The sequence below is a fragment of the Lineus longissimus genome, chromosome 17, assembly GCF_910592395.1.
Source record: "Lineus longissimus chromosome 17, tnLinLong1.2, whole genome shotgun sequence".
Lineage (NCBI taxonomy): Eukaryota > Metazoa > Nemertea > Pilidiophora > Heteronemertea > Lineidae > Lineus > Lineus longissimus.
This window is the reverse complement of record NC_088324.1, coordinates 8,156,981-8,176,492: the sequence shown is the minus strand read 5'-3', so window position 1 is coordinate 8,176,492 and position 19,512 is coordinate 8,156,981. Positions and strand designations below refer to the sequence as shown.

Here is a 19,512-nt window from a genome sequence, read left to right as displayed (position 1 = left end):
TTGTCTGACGGGTGACTGGACCACTTAGTTGGTCACCATCAAATTAGACCTACAAATTTCTTGTTTGGGCAGAGGTTGAAACCAGTTTCAAACCAATTTCATTTCCCGCGAAATCTCAAAGATCACATGATCTGCTAACAAGGATTTGATATAACATTGACCATGCCTTGCATGCGCATGCGTAATTGGGGCAATCATTGGTCTCCCTGTACAGTTTGTCCTCTTTTTCCATTTCCAACGTGCTGGTGTCCAATCTAAAAATGGTGTTGTTGGTCCATAACAAACATTTTTTGTGACATCGAAGAACGCCGATCGTTTGATAATTGTATGAAGTACCCAATGTAAAGAAAAAACAGCCAGGTTCATGGGAAAAATTTCGAAGATATTAGAGGGGAAAGTCAGAGACAATTGTCGCAACCTGAGGACTCCAAACCAAGAGCGGTGTTGTCTACATCTACATCTGCATTTCAAATTTCTCAGGGGGGGGGGGGCAGTTTCATTCATTCTTTTCCTGGACTGCTGTCGTCCCGAGATAGGAACACGAAGACACTTTCAACCATACATTTTATTCCTATCAAATTTCCTACATGATCCTTTCACAGTGAAAGACGCTCGAGGCAGTCTTGTACAAATCAACATTTATATACACATAAACAACTGTTATAGACTCTTATAAGTAGATATGCCAATAAGACGAAAAAACTTCATCCTCCCCTAGCAGGCCCTTGGATCGCACCTCAAATACACTCGCTCATTTAACCCTGCTGAAACTGGACTTCAAACACAAGCTTGTGGCGGTCAGAAAATCATTGGTAGTTTTAGGTTAACTCAGGATTGGACAGTGGGGTGATGCACATCAATGTAATGGCCAAGATAATATTTCCAAATCAGGCAAATTTCAGCAGGGTTTTGATTGAAGTTATTTTAAGAATGATGCAACGGCCTGCTTTGGGAGGATGTGAAATTTGCTCATTTCAATGAACTTAAAGGAAAGGAATGGTAAAAAGCGCACCAGAGAAGTCAAGGTGTTTTGGAAAGTCTTTGAAGGGTGTGAGGTGTGCAATAGATATTGATATAAGAGATATCCTATGACTAAGATATTGATTTGCTGATATGCGGATAACAGCTGGTTCCTAATGGGGAACATAGCAGGTCTGCCCTCCATACTTTAGGTTTAAGGATTCAATAAGTCGCATTCTTTTTCTTGCAAACATATTTAACATACCTACAAAGGATGGAATTCAATTGTTATCAAACTACAGGCACAAGAGACAATTACATCATTGTCAAGCCATAGTTATTTCATTATTTGTTTTGTGTGTTTTTAGTTGTGTTTCAAGGTCATATTTACATTCGAAGTAAGACACTCAAGAATGTATTTCAACTTTTCAAAAGTTTAAGTTTGAAAGTAAAAACAAATGAATCAAAATTTTTTCGAATATTATGCATTTGTTTGAATTTTTGAATCAAATGCTTGTAAATCAAGTAAATGAAATCATGAAATAACTAAGGCATACTGTATATTACTGAAAACACGTATTTTCAAGAATAGATAATGGTTCTTGATAGAATAATGTATGAGCAATGGACAGCAACCACAGAACAGTTTTAAGTACATTTGTACAGAGAAAGCACATCGATATGTCAGGTATCTAAGAGAACACAGATATGTTGATATGTTAAACAAACATTATAAAGACAGAAGTTTGTGAAGAAACTGACTGATGCAGGGAACGTGCTGGCATCCACTGCACAACTGACTGGCAAATTTGTCCCCCGGTCGAAATATAGGCTGGTTGGCGCCAAAGATTATGATTTCAAGTCGTTTATCTGTCTAAACAATGACACTGTTGTAATTTACATTCAGTGTGTATATACACATTTTGTCAGCAAACCGATGAGATTTCAAGTTAAAGAGTTCTATTTCATCAATGTCATCTTGATTATTGAATGACCGCCACATAGGGTAACTCTGAACACCCTTGAGAATTGAGAATTGTCTGCAGTCGCGTGTTCAAAGTTACCCCACTGTTCAAAGTTACCCTACTCTTCAAAGTCACCCAATGTGACAGTACCAAGATTTTCACAACTTGTTCCAAAGGCTTTGAGATTCAAATATAATTTGATTGAGATTCAATAATTAACATGTTCTTCTGTATGATTTAACCCTTAATACAGGGGTAATTGAAAGGGTAAAGGCCTTATGCTTAGGTAAACTTTAAGCCTGCAAATTTTTGCGACCATTTATTTTGCTTCATGAAAAAAGTTATTTTAAAAATTAAAAACTTACAACTTATATTTGGTAGACGACAAAATGTCGTTGGTTTTTCCAATAGAAAATTTACTTTGTGATGTTTATTTTGAGCGAATCGAATAGCCTACGATGCTAAAATAAAGTATGACATGAGCCACCTTGCTCGAATTCCAAAAAAACAATCGGAATCCTTATGATAACAATAATATAATACCTTTAAAGGGATCAGAATTCATAGACAGATATTCTGATGGTTTTGGTGATCTAAATATCACTACAAAGTCTCTGTATAATATCATAGGCTCCAATCTATATAACAATGTACATGTATCGTCAAGAAGTGACAAAGACTCACAGTCGTTATCCATTCTTTGTAGCACTAGAATGGAATTGAAAAATAAACAGATGTTATATCAAGAACAAATGAAGACCAAGTCTTTATTTATCTTGATTATATTGATAGAATACAAGCTTTAGCAGAAACATAAATCAACAATTGAATTGGGCGGAGACATTGAAAGCTATAGAAGGGTGAAACGATGACGCCATCGCAAAACTCATTACATTTTAAATTTGGGAACACGTTTTTAAAAATATAAAGCAACACTGCAAGACCAAAGCTCACATATTTGTTCACAGCAAATGTAACCACACCCTGTGGAATGGGCAACCACCTCACCGAGGGTAACCCACCTTCCTGAGTCAAGGCTGACCACCTGTCCGAGTGAATTCAGCCTCAGACACTGTAGCCTACTTAACCAGCGACTTTCAGGAGAAAAGATGTCCTCCTATCGTGACCATTCATTGGAAAGGTGACGATGAGCTCTCTTAAATGGTATCATGTGTGAAATAATTTAATTTTGACGTTCATTTAAAGCGACACAGCCCTTAAAGGATACCATCTTTAGCTCCAGAACACAAGATTTCCCTTTTGAAAATTATCGGCCATAATTTCAACCATGAAAATAAATTTTAAAGCGATTTTACAGAATGTGATCACGACTGATATAAGACGGATAAATAAACTACTTGGCGTATATACAAACTTCATATGTACATTGCACAAGTTTCATTTCATGATACAGCAGGGATTCCTTAAGGACAGGCTTTGTCACAATTTAAAACGGAATTGTCTCAAAAATTTCATTCTTATCCCCGAAAGTTACTGATTTTTAAAACCTATTATCGTGACCATTCATTTGAGAGCTCTGCAATTATGCCAGAAATGATGATGAGAACCTCTATCCTAATATTTAGACTAAAGCATGTCAAGAATAATAAATGTTAGTATCTGTGTTAGAATATTTTGATTAGGAGTTGACAATTGGCACCACCATTATGGCTAAAACTTGATCAACTTTGGATCAAATGTAAGCGTCACTTCTGCCAAAATAAGTGTAATTGGACAGAAAAATAACTATTGATAAATAAGCAGCAACATAACTTTTTACAGTTGTCTGGTTTTCAAATCAATATAAACTCTTGTCAACAATAAGCTGTGATGGATTTTGATTAGTTTTTGACTGTACAGCCAGGGCAAATCAGAAGACTGGGGTCAAACAATTCACAGGCATGGGCAAAGGGGATCGGGTGTGCTCTTACTGGGAAAAGCACTTTCGGCCAAAATAAATATGGCTCTAAATGCCTTTCTTTTTGTCAGATTCAAATTTTTCAAGTTTTACAGAGAGCGGAGGTGCAGGTCCTTTCATTTCTACAATGAAAATAAACCCAATCTGTCAGAGAAAAACGGAAATTTTTCAAATCAGAAATGTCTCGTAGTACCATAATGATGCACTACCAATACACAAGTTTCCTGGTGAGACAATCGAGAAACAATCTTAGCAAAAGAACTTCGCTCATAATATACAGATTTCTTATGGAAATGTATCGAATAACATTAAGAAGCATAAGTTAGACATTGATTAAATTACAATTATATATAACGAGAGCATCCATTCAAGAGGAACCAATACGCGTATACATATGCTACAAGTATGTACAAAACGTCGCGGCTCTAGATGGAATGGAAAAGCACTACACACAGCATATACAGAAACCACATCGTTTTAATCAATATTTACATATTTTGAAGGGAAGACTCCAGAATAATGGCAACAGCGTGATTTTTTGGAACACTTATACAATTCTCGAGACTGTTCAGTGACGTCATTACAACGGCCTATTTGGACGTCAATCCGTGACCTTGACACTCCTGACATCGCCAACAGCGTGTGCCACCTGATGACGTCACCACACTTCACGACCGCCGCCAACAACTATGTGCGCCACGCGGGTCAAGGACGTCAATTTGACATCCAAAATGTGTCCTTTGTGATGACGTCATCTGCATAGTCTCTGCAGAACACCTCACTTGAAAAACTTGCATGCACATTGACTCATCTGATAGTCATTTCAGGTTGATGATAACTTTCTTACCATTTTAAGGAAAGTTACAAGAGGATTACATTTTTGAGTCTCTAGTTCACCCTTTTTTAGTGCTTGTCGACCGAAGAATCCTCACCAGGACGGAAAACATGCCGCAAGATTTTCAAGCAAGGAGTTCCACAGGTCTATTGCTACTATAGTACATCAACTTGCCACCAGATGCCTCTAGTGGTTTCATTATCATATACACCACCAGGCGACACGGCTGGTTGTGCAATTATCAAACAAACATTATGTACACATACGATACTGAAGAAAATCCCATATTAGGGCGCATTGAAAATGATTTTTAAAGAACTACCAAATCGCCTAATTAAATTAAAGGCATGCATTATACACTCTTAAAAAATCCTACAAAATTTGGTAAAGAAAAATTTGTCTACATCGTCTATCTATACATAATATTTAACAATTATGGTTATGTTTAGATAATAATTCAAAACGAGATGCTTTCAGATCAGTCTTCTTGAATATGATTGGTGGGATTGTTAAGCCGATCGTCAGAAATAACGCGATTTATTTTCCCCCAACATCCTAAATGACTTGTATCATCGGGCCAGCTTCGAGCAAAAGGAATTGTTTACTGTGTCGACATGTTTAAGGGGGCTGAGGTGCATCAGTTTCACATAGGCCTATTACATGTAAAATTGCCTACAGTACTGGCACCCCTTAACCTTCTTCAGCATGTCAACACAGTTTCTAAATGCACCTTTTAGCTTAGGGAGCAACCTCCATCAGGAATGAATGCATCCATCCCGCATATTCACCCCCTTTGGTCTTTGTCTTCTCAAATGAGTGGTTCTGTAGTGCACTGCATACATTTTAGCATTTTAGTTCTCTGGTAGCATACCAGGGGGCCAAAAAAGAAACCACGGTTAGTAACGTAGTCGTATCTTAGTGTCACGCCCTGGCACAGGCTCAATTTCCCGCATATATTGGCAAAGAAGATATTTCAACTTCAATACAAGGCGTTAGGATGTCGGAGTAAAACAAGAATTAATAAAGAATAGTCTTTATTAAGTCTCGGTATTAAGTATGTGATGTTGTGCGTAACACCAATCTATCCCTGCTGAATATCTGCGTTGTTCGGTATGAAAATATTTACAGTCGTTATTACACGTCTACACGGCAGATGTTAAATATACAGGGTGTCGCAAATGTCTTAGACATGAAATATACAGGTCATCCAAAATATGTTCCATCGTGACAAATCAGGAATAGAACTTCTGTGGGCTTTATTAAGAACACAATTCTCAAAGAACCCCCCCCCCCTTCCCCAAGTATTCACTTCGATAAAATCTTCTCTTGTCCCTCACTTTATGCAATCCACACACAACATTTTTTAGTTCTTTGGTTCAAGAAATCAACATGAAAATGATAAAAAAAACTTCCATATTCGTGTCATGAATACATTACTGTCATAGAATTCAGCACCATGTGAATTACTTTTTATAACTATTCAAAAGAAGGTTAAATGTTCCTGTTACACTCTTAACTTCGAGGAGCCACATATGCTAGTGGTTAACACCCCGCTAGCTATCACCAAAACACAAAATGTGTTGGAGCCATGTCCCATCGGGGGAACTTTTTGAGAAACCGGGGAATTAAGTCACCCCCCCTTCCAACCTGAGTAAGCTTGAGTCACTTCGGAACTTGTGGGGTTGAAAAGTAGGCTGCGCTTGACCCAACAGTATCCGTTGAAATGGTATCAAGTTTAAGAACTCTCATGACTACTTCAAGTTAAAAGGCCTTTAGGTCACGACAGCCAGTCCAGCGAGAGAGTCTGGAAGTTCAACTCCACTGCTTGGTCCAAACCAGCCATTTCAACTGCACTAGATACGTTAAATCGAGAAAAGAACACACAGGAATGTATAGAAGATATTGAAAAGGAATGTTTAGCCAACGAAAAACTAATTTTCAACAAGTAGATATGAGATTTTCATACCGGTATTTTCAAAATGGAATGACAGAATAAAAGTAAACAAGGGAATGATTGATCGCAAGGTCACATACCCGTATCTTGCAAAATAAAATTGTCACAACTATCATGGTTCAAAGGAGTAGGAGAGTTATTTTGATACAAACAGGTACCAATATAGTTTCAGAGCTCCAGTTTTGAGGACAGGGATTCATCAGAAATTGTCAGAAATCGAAGCTCTGTGTACCGCCCAAGAAGTTTCGTCAAAAGATTTCTGCTGCAGGGAATTCAAGCAGCGTCCGAGGAGACCTTGACAATGAGCACACTTCACAGCAGCACAGAGATATGCGACAACCTCCAAAGATGCAGCTTTCAAATCTAGAACAACATGTCAGAGTTTGTCGACTCTGACCACGCAAACGTCTCATCCTCGTCCGCAGGTTTGATCTGCGTCTCCTCCGGCTCCGGCTCAGGTTCCGGAATGATGCGTTGCGCGAGAGGTCGTCCTGACGGTGCTGGCGCCGTGCCAAGTTGATATTCGTCCATAAATCGACCTTTGTAACTCCCTAGAGCGCCGCCTGAAAAAGTGAAGCGTTTAAATGAGTGACATTGAGACACATTGAAATCTAATCAGGGCCGATTGTTCAAAACAGATCATGTCACTAAACGTGGTGTGATATGCCATGCATTTAATGACGTTTTTAGAGTCGTGAAATACTAGAACTGTGCGATTCTGAAATGATCAGTGATAAAATGAATACAATATTCGTACAACCGGAAAAAGCCCAAACCTTTCTGTGCACAATTCTAATGCTACCAGGTCCTTTCTATGATATAGCTAACATCTACTCTAACCTTTCCTTTCATGCTAATGCTACCCTTTCAATGACTGACTTTCAATGTCTGACTTTTTAGAGATCCGTCAGTCACGGCGAGTACTTCGATCAGCAGATACCATCTCGCTAGTGCTCCCGCGCACAAAGACTAGATTTGGCGAGCGTACATTCCAGTGTGCCGCAGCAGCACTCTGGAATGACCTCCCTAGTAATATTCGAAATGCGGACTCCATCACAACTTTTAAGACACTCCTGAAGACCCACCTTTTTCAACAACATTACGAACATTAGAATTGTTTATTGTTGTCAAAGACTATATACTTCTTATAGAGACTCTGTTTTTGTTAAGCGCCTTTGAACGGCCCAATATAGGACTGATAAGGGCGCTATATAAATGTGATACATAGATAGATAGATAGATAGACTATTGGTGCTCAAAACCTTCTTCCTGAGTAAACACAATATTCGTACACTCTGACAATGCTATCCCACGAAGACCTTTCTACAATAACACTAACCCCTCCTCTAACCTTTCCCTTAATGCTAAAGCTAGCCTTGTACGAATTTTGCATTCATTTTACCTTTATTTAACCTACTGAAATGGAAAATGTGTACATTTTGACTGTACATGTATGACGTTATGATAATAATCACATCATGTTAGCATATTTCCATTATTATAACTTAAGCCTAGCTCAAAGCACTTTTTGGGTACAATATCGCAAAACAAGTATCCCAATTGTACTGCACGGTTAATTTTATCTTCAAAGTGAGCACTTCCAGAATGACATTCCTGTTGTGCTCTCCAGAGAGCATACAGTGAACATTGTTTCTATCACTAATCCCATTAATCCTCATGGAATGAATTATTGCCAAAAGAAACGACCTTGATAAGGCATTCAAGTGGCTTTCACATATTGTATTGTGAATACTTTTTTTGTACTCCGTTGGTAACCTTATGCAATAATTCTTGGGCGTCGACAGTTTTGTCCGGAAGACAACTGTATCATAAATGAGTACACTAATGGCAGACAAAATGGGGGACTTGGATAAAGAACTAATACAGTGGAACCTCCCTTAGCGGACACCTCTCTATCAAGGACAACCTCTCTATTAGGGACAGCAGTTTTGGTCCAAAATTGATTGTTCCCATTCAATTTGACCTCTCTAATCAGCACGCCTCTCTATTCAGGACAGCACTTGTCAGTCCTGAGGGTGTCCTTAATAGAGAGGTTCTAACTGTAGTAGAGTTGTTTCAATGTCACCATTGTGTAGCATCACAGCAGGATTTGACAATGTGCAGGTGCTGCCTTTTAGAGGGGACTGGAGTCCTCCGTTGCAGCGACAAAAATTGCCTGTGTGCAAATCGCATTCAAACCACGTGGAACGTACCTGGCGAACCGACAACCTGATTCGGCGATGACATCATATTGTTATCTGTCACGTCCCTCTTCATATCCGGCTCCTCGTCAGTGTCATCATCGCTGATGTTCGAGCGCGACGTGTCGTAATCCTCTTGCTCCTCTTCCGGGAAGAACGACATCATGGTCATCTCTGAGGGGTACTCGTGAACCTCGGGGGTACTCTCCTTGAAACGGAGACCGCGACCAACCTGCAAAGAGGAAAATTTGACAAGACGGTCAGAGATGTTGGATTGATGACAGTTTTTTCTACGTAGTGGAACCGATCCCTTAGCGGACACCTCTCTTATAAGGATACACACTCTATCATGGACACTAGTCTTGGTCCATAATTGATTGTCCTTCATAGGGTGATTCTACTCCTGTTTGATAATCTTTAAAGCATCTTGTTGCCATGCTGCAAGCAAACAGACAGAACGTATTTAGAGAAATAGATTATGTTCATGAAGGAGATTTGAACTCCGTCCGCAGTCTGTCAAATTTAAAATTGTTTCGAAGTTGCAAAAACCAGAATCTGCAATAAGGCGCTAATATTTTCTGGTTTACAATATAAGAGATACAGAGGTCATGGACTTGACAACACATGGTAATTTCAATTATGGGCTTTGATTATTCTTAAACTTGTTCAGACATTTCTATTAGCGCCCCGAACACGGCGAGAGTCTCTTAAAATATCACGTTAGAGGTCATACTTCCGAGGCAAACTATGAAAGCGTTTAGCAGTGATAACACACTGGTATCATTTGTATTTTATGGTAATTTCCAAGAGAAAACACAATGGCGATGAGTGGTGTTACGTGAGACGTTTCAGGATACCGTGTTTTCATCTTGTTGTTATTCTACGCGTGGTACGGTCTTTTCTTACATCAGATGCCAAGAGATAATGCCATGTCACTTTCATGAAGAACACAATGATCTGTAGCCGTGCAAACTCGTTCATTAGGCTGTGGGAGGACGAGTTCGAGATATGTAATGTACAAGGGGATATGGTGTCTCAACCTTTGACAGGAGAGCTCCTTCTTCAAATGATCGGAAATATCTGAATAGACGGCAGCACTTTTCATTCTTCTCATTCAGGAATTTTTCTACCTCATCAAATGGCTGTTTTTTATAGCGCTTTCCACTGACCGGGTATATAGCGCTTCACAACTGTCACTATAATAGGCCTCAAAAGTATCAAGTGATACATCATTTTTAACTTGATAAGTTTTATTCCGTGGGGGCCGTGTGTATCAGGGCGCACATCATAACCATCATAAGTAGGTGTTGGCTATGATGAAAATGTCTGTAGACCTGGGTGTCGTCCTCTGCAACACATGTGCGTCAAACAGTGACATATGCTTCTGTGGAAAATCATTGAAATGCACGGTGCAGAATGTGATTCAGTCGTTGCCACCTGTCACTCGAGGGCCCGAACACTGCCAGGCTTATGTCAAGAGATTTACTATCATAGATCACCACCAGTGAATTCATTATGATTCATCGATAGGCCTTTGCATTGTAAACAAGCATCCATCATCCTAAAGCAAGTCACTTGAATGAAGTCTCTCATGACCTTGAACTCTCAATGACCTAGGCCTTTCATCGACCATGACCTTGAACCAATAATCCCTTCCCATTACCACAGAATATCTCAGAATGCATCCGATACATAATTCACCTCCCGCGAGGAGCTAGTCGCCACCAAAACTCCCCAACGGCTGACGCCAACCAATCATTAGCCAATTACTACATGAAATGGCCAGTTGCAACTCTAGCGTGGTTAGCATTCCGAGCGGGTAGCCTAATTGAAACTACATACAATGAATGGCTATAAAATTAGATTAACTTCTGGATGGTTTGGAATATATGAGTGGGTCTATCGTTGCGAATAGATATCATACTCGATGATCCGTCACCATCATCAGTGTGGATGGACAACTTATCATCGGGGGACAAATGCGACTAACTCTGGTTGCGCGCCCCCGATTTGACAATTAGGGGAAAAAATTGAACATTGCGGTTTTATGAATACTTTGTAAAAACCTTCATAGTTGCGGGCAAGTGGATGGGCTCTGGAGGATGCTGTTGCGGAGTAAAACAATAAATTTATAACTTCTACAACTCTTTTTAAGTGATTTCATAAGAAAAATACGGAATGTTTTTTGTTCACCAATTGAAAGCCGATAGTGAACGGCCTTTACAAAAACTCGACATGTATCTCAGTTTAACGTTTTTGTTTTGCCTAATTTACAAATAACTTCTCCATACGGAATGAGTGAGCAAATCGGAGCGACTGATACCGCACAGGGCGGTAAATCGCCATCAACGCAGATATTAAACGCATCATCAGGGAACGAACATTGCGATCCAGTTCAAAACACCACTCATTTCCAACACTGACTAATCGCCCTGAAAATTATAAACTTCCAGTCCATTAGATTTTGATGCGGATACCGCATGATTTTATGCGGCAGGAATTGACTCATCATAAATGGGTAGGATGCGTTGATGATTATTACATTATCCTACAGTTACTGCAGCATATTCTAACATGCAGTGGATGCTGATGTTCTTTTACTGGCTGATGTAATGCTAAATTTGATAGCTGACTGGTGGCACAATGGTTAAAACCTCAGGTGGCAAGCGGTTGTTGCTAAATACACCACATAAGAAGGTTAGCTTGTATATTTTTGATATTACATGTAAGTACCCTTGAGCAAGGCGTTTAACTCGACACATATTCATCCAGGTGATTGTAAGGTCGCTTACCTAACTGAGATGATCTATCCTTCAACAGAAGCCAGATGACAAACAAAAAGTCGAGATTCTAAGCAATTAATCTATCGAACCGTGAAATTTGATATCATCTCGTTAAAGTTTAAATTGGATAAAAGATTAATTGAGCTTTTCTTCTCGTCACAAAAATGTTTTATGGCATCATAAATCACGACTGTGGCATAAGACTTTTCTTCTCTTTAGCATAGACTTCCACCTTCATTTAAAAGACATCTCGATGCTGAAATCTTTGAAAGTGTTACATCTTGTGCTCGATAGTGGATAGGTTTCCTTCTCCAGAATGCAACGTTTGACAATTTTTTGAGAAGGGAACACATGGTTAAGCCACTTCCCTGGCCAGAAGTGAGCGACGGTTCTGTTGTAAGCCATTTTGGTTAATGAGCAGACATCCTGTGGTACCGTCTGCTTAGCCCGCATCCATCCAATTCCAAAACCTAGGATCCATGCCTGCACCATTCGCCACCATCCAACATATCCCAACATCTCTTCACATCACAGCATTCTTATTCCAGTTCATTCCAGCACTCCGACATCATACACTCGACTCAACCAGCAAGATATGACATTCTACGGTCTGCTTGGTTCTTTGGCATCCCCCCATTTCCAAAACCATCGATACATGCCTGCACCTTTCCCCACCATCCAACATACCCCAACATCTCTCTTCACATCACAGCATTCTTATTCAAGTTCATTCCAGTACTCCAACATTCCTACGCTCGACTCAACCAGCAAGATATGACATTCTACGGTCTGCTTTGCCCTTTGGCATCCCCCCATTTCCAAAACCATCGATACATGCCTGGCCTTTCCACCATCCAACATCTCTTCACATCATTCTTATTCCAGTTCATTCCAGCACTCCAACAATTCCTACGCTCGAATCAACCAGCGAGATATGAATCCATAACATCTTGGCTTATTACTTTTTGACAATATTTAAGTGTTGGATGGGACTTGAGATTATTTGCTCACGTCGGCGATGGTCTCTTCAGTTACATTATCACATTCAGTTACATCTGAGGGGCACAGATTAAGTGTGGCGGGTTATGATCTATGGAGGGTATGGTTGAGAATGTTTTCGAATATCATCGCAAGTTGGGATGTCAGATAGAGAGGAGAGGGGGGTACAAGTCAGACACTGGGGTTCTTCGAGTATGTATCCATCTAAATCATTCGAAAATGATGGGGAGTGAAAAACTCAACACAAATCAGTCCACCCAACCAAAATCCTCGGAAAAGCCAACCCCACAAGATATCAAGATGCTATTACTGGGAAAATCATCCCACCACATTGCGCTAGGATTACAATCCAAATTGGGCAGAACGCCACTGTCAATACACACGGTGTATAGTATCGGCATTCAAGATTGTGCCAAGAGTGCGTCCCAGTTCTAGAATAACCACAATTTGTGTACATTTTACACCAAATGTACATTCGATTCGAACGGTATGGACAACATTTGATATTGATTTCCCCATTATGTTCACCACAAATATCTTTAGATGAACATCGCGAGCTATTCCGTCAACCATTCTGCACCCCACTGGTGACAAATATACACATCACTCAAGTTCTGAAAACACCTTAGTCTAATGAGAGTTTAGTATCGCCAATTATGAGGCCAAGAACTTATCTTTTAAAACCACTAGACCCAGTACTAGACCCTGTCACTCTCAGATTGAAGACGGACCTGATGAACAATACAAAGAATGTCAAAGCATCAAGTGGTCATAGACGCAATCAGCAGCATGTTATTATAAATAACCACTTGTTCATACATATCGACCAAAGTGTGCAGAAAATTAATGACTTTAGGCTAATTAAGGGACCATATTACTCGTTATGTGCGGAGAAATGAGTCCCCTGGATCCATCACGGTCGCGTGGTACGTATGGTATGATGATAATCTGCAAGACGCAAACACGACATCCATTGAACAACAGAGCCTCCAACGTCACAACGTCATGAGAAACCACACAGCATCCTGGCTTTCTTACGTGAATTTCAAACAAGATGCAGGTCAATCCAAGCCAAGCAGATGAAGCCTATAGTGGCAGAAACCAGGCCGGCGGAGTGAAGAAACAGTCAAATGATATAAGCCCCAGTGGATATTGTTGTAAAAGTACAGTTACGGGACCCAGTTCTTCTACTGCCTGTGGCCTTCTGAAGCCTTACCAACGAGTTGCAAAAGCAGTATAGTCCTAGACTAAGTTACCGATGGGACGACATATTTTGTTAGTAGCGCCCTGTCATCTCCCCTCTTCATCCGTGCACCAAAAGCAACAAACGTCTGCATGTGAAGCTATTCTGTCCTTATCTTGACACACAAGCCATATCTGCCCTAACGGGCCAGACGCCCCTGGGTAGCCCCATCCATCCTGTCAGATCAAAAGCAACGCATAATACATGACGTCAGACACCGCTCAGCATCCCTCATGACTTACGATACGGAGCATCTCCGCACATCAATAGCAACCATCAATAGATGAGAATGGTGCGCGCGGTGAACCGTGTGCTATCGGGGATGATAAGCGAGCGCTATCCACGACACGGCAACCACAGGAATCCATAAACTCGGGCATGTCATTTGTGGATCACACATGGTTAGGTTTGTATTGAACGCACACAATGAGAGCAGCGACCGAAAGGTTACGTTAGTTTTTCGACAGAACGGTATTCTTTTCTTGCGTTGCGCTACTTTGGGATTGTCACCAGACCGGTTGCACAACCGGTTTCGAGAATCCAGGATGATATCTTGTCATTTCCTGATCAGATTTTGATGAGTGTTTGAATAGTTCTCACCCCACCAGGACAAGAGCCATCTTGAATCTGATGTGACCCTACCTGACCCTTCTACCGCTCTTAGGAGTTTATCACCGAACAGTTGTACCATCAATCAAAGTATTTTCCTATAAACCAAATCATAGCCATATCGTACACAGAATATGTTAACAGACATTGGGCCTACTCCTTTACAGAAATACCATAGCTGTATGTACCTGCTAACGCTATATTTTTCACAGTTGGTCTCTGTCTGAACCAAATGTCAACGACCAAATTGACGAGAATGTAAAACCATTAAATCGTTGTACTTTGACAGTGCTAAGAAATAGGCTTAATCTTCTCCGTGACTGGTTGAACCTAAAGGGTTTAGACACGTAGCTAATAAGATCAAGTCTGCAGACAGCATGGTCTATAATTACCTTGACCCCTGTTCTGAAATCCAAAAATTTGTTGTTTGTGGGTTTTTAGGCAATGAGAGTCACAAATGGCTTCAGAAGTTCAGATCACGTTACACTTTCAACCGGTGTGGGATCTTTAGCCTGCCCTGGTAAAGCCAAAGGCACTCACGTATAGAGAATCTCAGTTTTAAGTCTCATTCAAAGGGCACAAGGAAACCATCCACAACCGTAAAAACATCTTTCCGTAGTAAGAACCAAGATCAAAGTGTGTTGATGCTTCATGAGACCACTTTCTTGCAATCAAAGACCCACCTGGTAAATATACTGAGAGATACAAGCAGACAAAACATATACAAATGCTTTCAAAACTTCGAATGATCTAGCTCCCAGAGAAAAAAAATTCATACATGTCGAATGAAGATGAACCAGCAATCAAAGAACACGATAAAAAAACACGTTTCGGTAGGTACGGGGAGCCGAATTTATTATTCATAAGATGATGGATGGAGTACGCAGATGCTTCGGAGATTATTATTTAAGAGGAGATACTTCTACAGCAATGGGTAACTCGAAAGAGCACGCTTGTTCAAAGGTATGTCTGGAGCAGGCTTCAAAGTCGATTCGGTTGACGAGCGTGTCGAAACTCCATCCCATACTTGTAAGGTTTAAGTTTTTGGGTGGAGTGAGGCAAGTTTGACAAAGAGACCTGCCTAAATCTCCAACTGTGGGGTCCTGCAACAGGCTTCAAATTCAATTGGGTTGGTGAGCGTGTCGAAACTCCATCCCATACTTGTAAGGGTTAAGTTTTTGGGTGGAGTGAGGCAAGTTTGACAACTCCATCGCATACTTGTAAGGCATAAAGTCTGATATCTGAATTAACTGCAGAAGAGTTGTCATACGACTTTATACTTCGACCCAAGTCTGTCCCGATACCTTTCAGTAGAACAGAGATGATCTTTTCGCCTACTCTTCTACTCTTACCCATTTATACACATTGGAAGAGTCCGGCAAGTTGGACAAAGACACCTGCCTAAAGTCTCACACTGACTGTAGAGCTCGAACCAGGGACCTCTTGGCCACTTGCCGAGAGTCACACCATCAATCCACAGTTACTCCTCAAAGGACCCATGGCTTGTTGAACCACTTGTTCACAGCAGATCTTCAACGGCAGGACCGCTTGTCTGATCTACCCTGGCGACAAGATCAGGAACTTAAACTACTTCCTCCCAAATTTACGCAATCAAGTCGATATCAATTTATAATGACAAAGCCACATAAACCACACAATCAACAAACTGCGATCATTTTCCACTATTTCTGTGGCATGTGTAACACGATTCCTCAGCACTGTATAGGTTTCTGTTAAATATAGCGATTCTGGTCTCAATTGTATCTCCGATCATGTTAAACCAAATGTCAATTGAGGTAAACTGCTGTAACAATAGCTCTACTTCCATCTCTTCAAATGCCTGCGTTTTTTGAGACCCGAATCTTTGCCATGGGAAGAAAACCCTGATCACATTTCCATCTCATCAAAATTACCTAGCGTGCTGTATCTTTGACACGGCGACAGGCGACGCAGCAGCTAAGCTAAGACGACACGAAACCTGGACTTGGCACGGAATGCCCCAAGTTCAGGATTTCTGCAAAAGCCTGCTTTTTTTAGACCCGAATCTTTGCCGTGTGTAGAAAACCCTGATCGCACTTCCATCTAATCAAAATTACCTAGCGTGCTGTATCTTTGACACGGCGACAGGCGACAGGCGACGCAGCAGCTAAGCTAAGACGACTCGAAACCTGGACTTGGCACGGAATGCCCCAAGTTCAGGATTTCGATTCTCTTGGGTGATTTCCAAAGGCCCGATTCCACAACGGTAGTGAGCATGGAAAACCGTACAGCTTTCACAGGCGTTAGATTAATTCTGATTAAGGTATTGGCTTGGCAACTGTAACTGACCACGAAAGCCGGTGAAAGTGGCAAAACTGTGAGAGTAAACTGGTGTAGTGAAACCAGGCCTTTAGAGTCATGTAGTACACATCTAGTATAATGAACCGAATTATTACAATAGAGTTTAAAGTGAGCTGCGTCTTTATCAAGAGTGAATTCCATCGATTGACGATAATTTATTCATGATTCGGGCAACAGCTGCTGTCAGATCAAGGGAACACATGACACATCATTGATTGGTTGGAAAAACATCCATGAGAGAAGACAGGGGACAAAAGTGGATATGACAAAGATGTGACACACTCTGCCACCTCCAATGAGAGCTTATAAGATACAATACTCGGCTAAGGGCAAACTAATGCCACACTTTGAGATGACACACTTACGATGCATGTGAGTGCATTGGCCTAACATTGTTGTTTTGAGACCAGGCATGGCACAGCGGTGGCCAGTACAGTAGACCCCGCCTTAAAATCAAGGAAACATCGAGGAAATCGTTTGTATTGAATGGTTTCAAGGAACATCAAATCAAGACTTGAACAAAGACAAACTTTGCCACTCAAGAGAATCTTAGGCTTAGACTGTTGCATTTGGAGCTTGGTGTGATGCGGGAATCGACAATACAGCCAGGAAACACACTATAAATCATCGAAATAGATCGGTTGGTGGGACATCGGTGAGACAAGACTGGAGACAAAGGTGGATGTGACAAAGACAGGACAAAATTTGGCTTCGATTTTAGCATTGAGAGCCGTACATGACAGGGCACTGGTGGACAGTAGACCCAGGGAATACACCATAAATCAACAACATTGATCGGCTGAAGGGACATCCGTGAGACAAGACTGAGGACAAAGATGGTTGTGACAAAGACACGACAAACTTTGACACTCAACGGAAACTTGAGATGTATGACACTCCGCTAAGTCAAAGTGCAGTGGGCTCAGACGGTTGTCTTGAGAGCTGAGCATGACACAGGAATCAGTAGACTCAGTCCGGCAGGGGAACAGACGACAGATCATTGATTCATTTGAGAGACATCCGTAAGACAAGCCTTGGACAAAGGGGTGTGATATGGATACAGGATGCAACTCAGATTGAACGCTACTACCAAATTGACTTTCGGAAGTCCAGTCTCCCATGTAATAAAGATTCGAGAAGTTAAAAGCAGAAATGGGGGGAATGAAACCTTCCTTACTGGACACTTCTCTTAGCAGGACACCCTCTCTATTAAGAACAATGGTTTTGGTCCCAAATGGGTTGTTTCTAATAAATTTCGACCTTTGTAATCAGGATGCCTCCCTAATAAAGACAGCATTTGTCAGTCCCAATGGTGTCCTTAAAAGAGAGGTTCAACTGTATATGAAGCACTAGAGTCGAGCAATGAGTCGAAACTAATGGTGCCATGGCCAATGTCGATTGCGATGAAATATCTCCCATTACGACTGCACCCATGTGACATAGCTAACCGAATAGCCTGAGGAAATTGATGGGAACGTCCACATTGCCTCGGATCCCCAGCTGGGCTAGCTAAATAATGGATCCATAAAAATACGCCCCGCCAATAAAACATCTTCCATTTTGAATCTATGATGGTATGGCCTTTTGTCGGATGCAATCTGCGGTAGGGGAGTTTGGAATGAAATGGGAAACCATTTTTTCCCCTTCTGCTGCACTCACATCTTTAAAGGCAGACGCCGCTCATGTTCACTGTATGTGAGCTCTTATTTGGTTCTTCATCAGCCCTTCAGACAATATGTTTATTTGATTGTAGGAGGAAACCAGGATACCCAGGGCAACATACACTGACGTAGAGAACTGACACTACGCCATCACCCGGGAATCAAACCTAGGATCTCCGAGGAGACGGCACAGATGTTTCCACTGCACAACGACAACAGCTGACATATATCAATATGTCCAGATCGCCGTAACGACCTCGGCCCGCACTAGGGTCATGTCGCAATAAAATGTCAATAGAAGCAAATTGCATAGGTGAGTTTATCAAACGGTAGTGAAGAAATACATCCCTAGTTTTAAAGACTTCTTGTATAAACGTTCAAGATATGGAGTAGGAATGTGTCGAGTTGATTTTGTACAGTCTGAAGTCGTCGGGTCCCACATTGAAAACCACCTACTTCTTTACAGAAGGAATACAAAAGTGTGCGCTTGAATCTCTAATTACATGTATTCCACAACATATGCCTGAAATGAGACCGAGGAGGGTTCGGTCAGCAGCTTGGCGACATTCTGATTGCCCCTGGTTCAGCGTGGCATCCCATAACAGGCTGCTTCACTGCAGCTGGGAAGCCCAGCGGGAGGTGGCGGTTACCATGAGGACAAATCGTCCCCGTTATTTTGATCCACTGGCGAGAGTGTCGAGGAATTCTAGGTGCAGTGTTAACGATAACTTTTGCCACCTGTTCTGAAGTGTGAAAAACGCTCGCACTTCTAATACAATCTGGAACCACTGCTTTGGCACATTCTAAGCGCTAAGAATAGCAGTACGTAGCACATTCATGACAAAATCGTTAGCGGAAAACTCACTTGTCTGCAGTGGTTATTGCAGGTGCCTGCAACAAGAATCGATGATTACTGCAACCTGCGATTAACACCAAGCCCAGCGATTACCGGTTTTACCCGCAGATGAGCAATCTTTTTATCGCTCATCGCAGCAATAATTCTCTGAAGTTGAAGTGACAAAGATTGCACTCAACTCTAAATCC

At 41.2% G+C, this 19,512-nt stretch overlaps 1 protein-coding gene across 2 annotated transcripts in view; it reads right to left on the bottom strand.

The window, feature by feature from the left end:
- Nucleotides 1-550: 550 nt before the first annotated feature.
- LOC135501165 (titin-like) overlaps nucleotides 551-19,512 on the bottom strand; it is a 29,221-nt gene continuing 10,259 nt past the window's right edge. The window contains exons 2-4 of one of the 2 annotated variants that reach the window (XM_064793040.1): nucleotides 8,846-9,065; nucleotides 8,035-8,048; nucleotides 7,107-7,195 (exon numbers count right to left, since the gene is read on the bottom strand). In XM_064793040.1, the coding sequence (XP_064649110.1) occupies nucleotides 8,041-8,048; nucleotides 8,846-9,065 (228 nt within the window). In that variant the 3' untranslated portion in view covers nucleotides 7,107-7,195; nucleotides 8,035-8,040. Of the gene's footprint in view, nucleotides 7,196-8,034; nucleotides 8,049-8,845; nucleotides 9,066-19,512 lie in introns of both variants that reach the window. The other variant, XM_064793039.1, reaches the window with a different exon arrangement.